At 40.4% G+C, this 9,345-nt stretch overlaps 2 protein-coding genes across 2 annotated transcripts; one reads left to right on the top strand and one right to left on the bottom strand.

Moving 5' to 3' along the window:
* The first annotated feature begins 2,656 nt into the window (after positions 1 to 2,656).
* On the top strand, positions 2,657 to 3,697 carry LOC133525883 (uncharacterized). The gene has a single exon (XM_061862293.1). The coding sequence runs from the start codon at positions 2,657 to 2,659 to the stop codon at positions 3,695 to 3,697; it is 1,041 nt and encodes a 346-aa protein (XP_061718277.1).
* Positions 3,698 to 3,946: 249 nt separating this feature from the next.
* On the bottom strand, positions 3,947 to 9,064 carry LOC133525537 (uncharacterized). Its single transcript, XM_061861824.1, has 4 exons — positions 8,688 to 9,064; positions 8,262 to 8,537; positions 7,106 to 7,325; positions 3,947 to 6,409 (listed from the first exon to the last, which is right to left on the bottom strand). The coding sequence occupies exons 2-4, from the start codon at positions 8,533 to 8,535 to the stop codon at positions 5,560 to 5,562; spliced, it is 1,344 nt and encodes a 447-aa protein (XP_061717808.1). The 5' UTR covers positions 8,536 to 8,537; positions 8,688 to 9,064; the 3' UTR covers positions 3,947 to 5,559.
* Between the last annotated feature and the right edge of the window lie 281 nt (positions 9,065 to 9,345).

Below are 9,345 nucleotides of genomic sequence, written 5' to 3'. Positions count from 1 at the left end.
TTTTTGAAAGGTTCAAATTAGATTTAAAAAGTCTACATTGTAATGCACATAGGGCCTTACGAGGCTATACATAACATACACTGGCGGGGTCTATCTACTAGAGTCAGACCAAGATAAGTTAGCAGCGATTTTGATAGCTCAGCCTGCGTGAGTTAAGTAAACGTCATTATTTCATACAAGTTTGACGTTTAAAATAACACTTACACTGTCTGAGTTGTCAAAATCGCTGCCAACTTATCTTGGTCAGACTATATATTTTTTATTTAGATTTTAAGGTGGACTCCACCATTTCAATCACAACATTGATACAAACATGACTAAAATCTCAACTTAATACTAATACACGGTGTTCATTTATATTATAACGCTACAAAACAATGGTCCCCGCCGCGCCGGGAACAGATGGGAATAGGCGCTGCATATAAATCATTCCCGCCTCACATGGGGGTGGTCAAACGGGAATACACCTGGCTGAATGGATCAGGCGTCCGGTTTTTAATACTGACGTAGCAGGTTCGAAATGTTCGAATCCTACCTTTTAACCCAATCTATGTATAGTTAAGTGTAAAAATATAGGTTCACACAAGTCGCTCAAAAATATGTCCTCTTAAATCGGTGAATCAAGAGCTATGGGGCATATTTTTGAGTAAGTTGCGTGGACCCATATATTTTTACGTTTGACTGTACAAGGATTCACAGAAAAAAAAAAACAAATATATTCCAATTAATCCAGCTTTGATGATTCATTTGAAGACAACTCACATTTCCCGAAGGTGCATTCTAATTTGAACCTTAAATCGGAATGCTAAAGTTGAAATGCTATTGGCACATATGTGGTCGATAAGTCGTACTATGCCTGGAGAAGGGTTAATAACTAACCCCTTATTCATAAACGTGTACTAAAGTTACGATGCCGCTGATCATCGTTTGTCCCTTTCTATCATACCAATACGTCGGAAAGGGACAAACGATGATCAGCGGCATCGTAACTTTAGTACACGTTTATGAATAAGGGGGTTAATACTTATGTCCGACCAAAGATGCGGTTTCCGTTTCAGACAAAAAATCATGTTTCGGCCGTAGTTTCGGTTTCCGACAAAAAGCGGCCGAACCTTTCGGCCGCCCGAAACCTACTATGTGACAAAGACCAAAAGTTGGGGAACAAGTATGTCAACAATATTAATAAAGTGATTTATGTATACAGAAATTAATTGGTTTTTAAAAACACGATTCCCTCTCATGAGGGCGCCACTGGACGTTCGACGCAATCTTACGTGAAAAAGCGTTTTCGACTATATTTTTTAAACGATTTTAACATGTCTACAAAAGTTTCAGTTTCGGCCGAAACTGGAGCCAAAGCCGAACCTCAAGTTTCGGTTTCGGCAAAATAACATGTTTCGGTCGGACACTAATTAATACCACTAGCTTATCAGTGAAAGAAAACATCGTGCAAAGGAGAGGAAAGAACTTTTCGTGTGTGACGCCGCCAACCCGCTTTGGGCCAGCGTGGGGATTGGGGCTATATCTCAATCCTTCTTATAGTACCTTAGTTATGAGTGGCTTTCCATCAGAGAAGTTCCACTTACAATAAGGACCTTTTTATCAGAATTTCTATTGGAATTTCAGATGGAAACATCCTAATTGGAAAGCCTCATTTAGTACCATAAATTTTGACGACTGGTCTGGCCTAGTGGGTAGTGACCCTGCCTATGAAGCCGATGGTCCCGGGTTCAAATCCTGGTAAGGGCATTTATTTGTGTGATGAGCATGGATATTTGTTCCTGAGTCATGGGTGTTTTCTATGTATTTAAGTTTTTATATATTATATATATCGTTGTCTAAGTACCCTCAACACAAGCCTTATTGAGCTTACTGTGGGACTTAGTCAATTTGTGTAATAATGTCCTATAATATTTATTATTAAATAAAAAATTGAAACCTCCATAGTTTTTTTTATAGTAATCCAAATATTTTTATAAAAAAATACATAACGCGAAATATGCGTGAGACCAGGAAAGTGTTTAAAGCGAAGCTCAAATGGTGCCAAAATAATCAACAGCAAATTAAAATGGACATACTTGCATCGCATCATTCGGGTAAGAACTTTAAACAATTCTGGAAGGAAACAAATCGTATGAACCCCAGGCCGAGTGTGCCTGTGAGCGTCGAAGGTCTGTGCTCACCCGTGGAAATTGCTAATTTATTTAAGGACAATTTTAAAGTAACATCGCCATTAGGTAGGTCTGTGAATCGGCCCAAGGCTGAGCCCGTCATGTCAACTGTGCGTTTTACTGAGTACGATGTACAGGAGGCGATTAAAAGTATGAAGAGGGGTAAGTCGCCGGGTCATGATGGGCTCAGCATTGAGCACTTGCAAAATGCTGGCATTCATCTGCCACGAGTACTCACAATATTATTTAACTTATGTATTAATCATTCCTATCTACCATCAGACCTGATGAGAACAATTGTGGTACCAGTCATTAAAAATAAAACAGGTGATGTGTCGGATGTGAAAAATTATAGACCAATATCATTGGCAACCGTTGTGGCAAAAGTGCTGGACAGATTGTTTGACAGACACTTAGCTAAACATATTAAACTGAATGACGCACAGTTTGGGTTTAGGCCCGGACTTTCCACAGAGTCGGCTATTATGTGTCTGAAAAGCACTGTCCAGTACTATACTAGTAGGGATACACCAGTTAGCGCCTGCTTCTTGGACTTATCGAAAGCCTTCGATCTGGTCTCGTATGATATACTTTGGCAAAAGCTGACCAATGAGACCAGTGTCCCCGAGGACTTGATTGAGATCCTGAAGTTTTGGTACGGGAACCAGATTAACTCGGTCAGGTGGGCGGGCGTTCACTCGGGTGAATACCGTCTGGAATGTGGAGTAAGGCAGGGCGGTCTGTCCTCTCCTAGGTTGTTTAACCTATATGTGAACCAGCTTATGGATGAGCTCAACAATGCCTATGTCGGATGCTCCGTGGATGGCAAATCCATAAATAACATCAGTTATGCTGATGATATGGTGTTGTTGAGCCCATCCATGAGCGCACTTCAAGAGTTGCTGGATATTTGTGACAGGTATTCGGTGAGACATGGGCTAAGGTACAATGGGAAAAAGAGTGAGGTACTTGTTTTCAAAGCAGGAAGAAAATCCTACAAAACAGTACCTCCTGTGACCTTGGGCGGGGAACCACTCAGGGTCACTAAAACATTCAAATACCTTGGTCACTGGGTCACCGAGGACCTAAAAGATGACCTCGACATAGAGAGGGAGCGTAGAGCGTTGGCCGTCCGCGGAAATATGCTGGCGCGCAGGTTTGCCAGGTGTAACAAAGACGTGAAAAAGACGCTTTTTAAAGCTTTTTGCCAATCGTTTTACACCTGCAGCCTGTGGGCTAGCTATACTCAGCGAGCGTACAATGCTCTACGAATACAATATAACAACGTTTTCAGGATGCTGATGGGGCTGCCACGGCACTGTAGTGCGTCGGGAATGTTCGCGGAGGCGCACACGGATGACTTTTTTGCAATTATACGCAACAGATCGGCGTCACTTATGCAGAGACTGTGTGGCAGTACCAATAGCATCCTGAAAACGTTGGCAGGTAAGATAGATGCGCCACTGCTCATGCACTGGAATGGACTGCATGTGGAAGCCACAGATGCTGAGAAGTGGTGCATCTAGATTGCCTAGTTATATTTATTTTTTATATTTATTTTTGTGTACTTGTAGATATGTTATTATTATTTTATATGTCACTAACCTTAATTAATTTTAAGATTTGTTGTAAATACTAACAATTATGGATCTATTGTTGATTCGAAATAAATAAATAATTGAATTGAATTGAAATTCGTTGTATCAATGTTGTAATTTAACAAGATCTTTTAGCATTCCATCTTATATTATATTCAGTCATAATTTTGTTTTCGATTCTAATAGTAAAAATATATTAATCATTTTATTCGCTTAAGAATACATAAAGTGGCAATTGATGCGTGCTCTTCACACGATAAAGTAACTTGCCAAATTGAACTTTATTGTAATAACTTTAGGTTTACTTTACACTGGTTGTGCTCTTAGCAAATCTAACAAAGGTGCTAAGAGTTAAATGCAAATGTTACCTTTAGTTTACATCTAGTATTTACAAAATTCTAGGGAGAAATTGTCACATAGGAAATGCCCTAAGAAACAACATCTTGATCCATTAACACATTCACTGCCAGACAAAAAACGGCGCACTACCCCAGAAACCGGTGGTCTATAGCTGCGTACAAAACAACCCGCCCAGCGGGTTGTCCGGCATCTGAACAAAGTTCACGAGCGCCCACCAGGTGGGTTCCAGGCAGTGAATGTGTTAAGCCTTTCGCTGCCGCGCCGGGCACATGTGGGCGATTTTAGTATGCAAAATAAAAGCGCGGCGTTGAATGTATTTTAAACGGGTTATTCCCACTAGTTACCACCAAGTTGTTACCAGTGGTAACTACTGGGATTTTTTTCCCACCTTTTACCACTGGGGAAAAAAACCCGGTTTGCGTACCACCAAACCAAAATGGTGGTAGCTACATGTATTGGGATTTTATTTTCCCAGCCGTTCCCAGTAGTAAAAGGTGGGAAAAAAATTCCCAGTAGTTACCACTGGTAACAGCTTGGTGTTAACTTGGCTTTCCTATATCCAAGCTATACCCCGCACCAAACAGTTATTGGTGTAGAAAATTTGTTGTCAAAAAAAAATCGTGCTTCGATTTCGACTCTTAAAATCTTAGTGTATATTCGCTTCAATTGTTGTTTACTCTGAGAGTACGTCTGAATGTCTGTCAAATTAGACCAGTTTGACAGCACCGGCTCCCCTCGGACTTAGAGGATTTAACAACCGGAGTCGCCTTTAAGAGCTTACCCCTCTGTCAAAAACCTCGGCCACTGGTCATATGTTATGTATTGTATGGACTGACGTTTATCTGACATGACATTCGGTAAACTACTTTACACGGGGCCATTGGGGGTCAAATGTATGGCTATTTGTACGTTACGTACCCCTTCACGGCAATAGTATAATCGGCAGACTGTTTTGTATAGAAAATTACCGACAAGACGTCTCCAGTTTGTTAAATGCGCTAAGGGGCCACCTTACACCATGTAAAGTAGTTCACCGAATCAACTATTGACAACCAGAATCACTGCATTAAGTACAGTCAGCTGCAGAGAGAGATGACCCCTCCTACATACAATTAGTCTAGGCAGGGGTCCCTGCATAGACTGCTTGATTGACCTCTCTCTGCAGCGGACTGTACACTGTACGTTACGTAAACTTACGTACGACTAGCCATGTTAGATAAACGTTAGTCCGTACAATAAGTATGACGTGAGTATGACCATTGACCATTGGCAGAGGTTTTCGACAGAGGGGTAAGATCTTAAAGGCGACTCGGGTTGGTTAAATGCTCTAAGAGGGCCATAAAGCGACATCTAGTATGGTAGTCAAACTTGTAGACATGATCGCTTTTTTCTTAGACTTAACACCTCTACAATGAATGCCCTTACTATATCTACGAAGACTTCTTTTTCACCGGCCCTTTACACCGACAGCACAACTGACCGTCTTTCGTCTTTTTAAAATGCAAATTAAACTCCTGTTTAAATATCTTCCTATACATAGATTCTTTCACAGGCATTGAATTATCTTTACTACACTCATTAAAATACATAGTATACATCTGCTTTATACTTAAACTTGAATCTAGGTACTGTTTTTTTCTAGAAAACTGCTTTATTTGCTTTCCGTCTAATGTGTTGAAAGATAATATGTGGTTTCTTACCTTATCTTTTATTTCTTGAGGCATAGCATGTGCACTGGCCTGATTTAGACCTCTACCGTCTGGCTTCGGAATATTCATCTCAGATTTAGTTAAATGCACGTTGTAGACCGGTTTTTGAGATATCGCCAATGTTCCTAAATAGAAATTCTTACATACTGTGTATCTTACTGCTCTTACTAGGAAGAAATATTTAAAGGAATACTTTCTTTTGCGATCAGCATCTAACTTATTATGTTTGACGTAGTTTCTTTCTGTGGTGTTAAGCAAAAAGTGTTTCTTTTCATTAGCGTTTAAGGAATAGAATGCTTTGAAGATATGTTCTCTGTCTGTATCATCAATTCTCTCGTTGCATTTGTATTTGCAGGTTTTGAGGCAGTCTTTGGTGTTTCTGACCCTTCGCTCTGGGACGTATTTGCCCCGGCGACTGATATAGGCCTCTCCCCGTTGGTGCTTCAGTTTTCTTATGTTGCAGGCCCATTGGTTGGGGTTAGGGACCAGACTTCTTGACCTTTTGTTTGTTATATTTTCAATCTGGATTTCTATTGAGTGATGTGTTATTTCCATTTGTTCTGGTTTGCATCTGGAAGGTCAATATTAAAATAAGTTAGCATTTAATCGCGTATAAGCTTTTATTACGCTCAATGCTGCTGGCTGACAGGGAAACTACACACAGAACACTGGATAAACTAGACTGGATGCAGAAAGGCCAAACAAGCCATGCCTGGCATCAACGGAAAGCTCACAACAAGGGAAGGTCCAACTGAGTATTGTAACAATGAGATAGTCGCCTATTCTGAGGATGCATGGAGACAGAAGAAACAGCCTCTCATGTGGTACTGGAATGCAGCAGAGAAGCTCCAGACACGGCTACACATCTCAGATCCCCGAAAATCCTCCCCGAGGTCTTACTCAACATCAAAGGTTTGATATTAGGATTCCTTAAGGAGTTGGGCTGGCAGGGCTCGGCCTTCTGATAGGCCTCATAGCTATAGTACTGCTGTTTACCAGCATGTGCTGTTTAAACATGGCTGCTTGCGGCAGGATCACTTGAAACCTATTAAAAATAAAAATTCTAAGAACTCACTTTATCTGTTTATCATTGATGGCAAGCCTGGCTCAACTTTTGCCACACATTCCTTCCCCTCGTTCCACTGATAGGCCGCATAGCTATAATACTGCTACTGTACACTGTTTACCAGCATATGCTGTTTAAAGATGGCTGCATGCGGCAGGATCACTTGAAAACCTATTAGAAATAAAAATTCTAAGAACTTACTCTATCTGTTTATCATTGATAGCCGGCAAGCCTGGCTCAATTTTCGCCACACATTCCTTCTGGAACACCTCATCCTTCTGATAGGCCTCATAACTGTAGTACTGCTGCTGCACGCTGTTCACCAGCATGTGCTGCTTAAACATGGCTGCTTGTGGTAGGATTACATGGGAAGTTATTTGTAAGGGTGCCGATGGTTGTAGGACTTGTGAAGACATTTGCCCTGTAAGTGCAAAGTTTACTTCAAATTTTTTATTTTATATCATTTAATGTGGCCTCGGAATCCATGACATAGCGGATAAGCTGCAGGAAAGTCACCTCCGATGGTATGGCCATATAAGCCGCAGACCAATAGACTATGTCGGAAATAGATACCTCAACTGGGTGACTGTACATTCCTAAAACTAAAACAACAGTTCAATTTTCCAATTTACTATGCAGTCATCCTGTTTTGGTACCAATTTTGTACTACAGATCCATATGACAAATTGAGGCAGACATACTTTACAAGTGCTAGATCCTGTTGACAGCAAATAGTTAACAATGAATTATGACAACTTCTGGAACTAATCAAATTACTTTATCAAATATTTTGATTTGTGATTTTAAAAGTTGTCACACTATTATATATAAATTATAAGCTGAAATAGATATCATACACTAAAGAAAAAGTAACTAAACCAGTGGCGGAGGCAGGATTTGAACCGCAGTCTTCAGCTATTGTGGCTATCACAGTGAACCTCTAGGCTACCCTGTTAGCCGTGACAGCTCATGATTCTGGTGTAAATCCAGCCTCCACACTGGAGTACTTAGTCACTTTTTCTTTCCCGGGTTAGAATCCTGGTAAGGGCATTTATTTGTGTGGTGAACACAGAAATTTGTTCTTGAGTCATGGGTGTTTTCTATGTATATAAGTATGTATTTATCTACATACAAGTATATGTTGTCACCGAGTAACCATAGTACATGTTTGGCTTAGTTTGGGGCTAGGTCAATCTATGCAAGATTGTCCCCAAATATTTATTTATTTATTAATTATTAGTTACATTTAAGCCCATCATATATTCAGACTAGTAGGCACTTTGTTTTTTATCATCCTATCAATCCTATGTCAAGTTTCCAAAAGCTTTAGTATACCTATTCATACAAAACTGCTTACCTTGCAATGGCAGACTTTGCAAATGAGTCTGCTGACATGACATCACTAAGTTCTGAGACGTCTGTATCTGACTAATCTCATGCGCGATATGCTGTGAAGGCATATGCAGAGGCTCCGACATAGGTTGTTGATAAACATTGCTCTGTGAAGTGAGTGGGGGGTGAGACAGGTGGATTATCTGCCTGCTCTGTATCTTGGTGTCCGTTATAGTCGGCTGGTATACTTGAACGATGTGGGGGAGCACTTGGCCGGTGGAAGTTTGCATTTGCTCCATTTCTGAAAGTTGAATCCATTAGAACGGAAACTTTCACTGAGGTAACTTCTTAGAAGTTAGAGTAAATTACATCGCTACGTTATGTTGTTCTGTGATGTAGTAGTTTACGGCAAATTTACATGTTTTGTTAACGTTTATTAAAAAAAACTTACTTTTTGAAATGGTGATGTGGATCGAGTTAGTTTCAATACGGTCCAAGAATGTAGTTATAAAACATGAAAATCGATACCCATTGCTACAATTTAAAGTTTCGCTAAAAAACAAGAATCGAAATAAAGTGAAAAACTAAAGTAATAGTTATTTTGCCACAGTTCTATCTGTTGTTAGGAAACAAAACAACAATGGATGATAATTCAGTCTAGTTCACCTTGGTTTGAAAGAATGTCTTTAGAACCATTTGATATCGTAGAGTAAAAAACACCTTAATTCAGTGTAAATAATCACTTAACTCCTACGAACAAATATTACAAAAGTTCCTTGTATTCGCAACATTGACATTATCAAATTTGCATCATACCAAACGTAACAAGCGTTCAGAAACCCGAAACTCTTAGCGTGCGCCGTACATAAACGATTTCACCCCCGACGACCAAAGACAATGGGACGACATCTGGAGTAGAGATATATACAACTCGTTGCTTACTGATGCATCGGGTGTCGATCTGGCACGCCTTAAAGCTCTTGCACAGCCAGAGTCAGGGGCCTGGATGCATGCACTGCCCTCACCCCAGCTTGGTACACTGCTAGACAACGACTCGTTAAGAATAGCAGTGGCACTCCGGTTGGGGGCCAGTGTGTGCGAGTCTCATC

This window comes from Cydia pomonella, chromosome 15, assembly GCF_033807575.1.
Source record: "Cydia pomonella isolate Wapato2018A chromosome 15, ilCydPomo1, whole genome shotgun sequence".
NCBI classification, from domain to species: domain Eukaryota; kingdom Metazoa; phylum Arthropoda; class Insecta; order Lepidoptera; family Tortricidae; genus Cydia; species Cydia pomonella.
The sequence above is the reverse complement of the archived record's forward strand: the minus strand, read 5'-3'. Positions and strand labels throughout refer to the sequence as shown.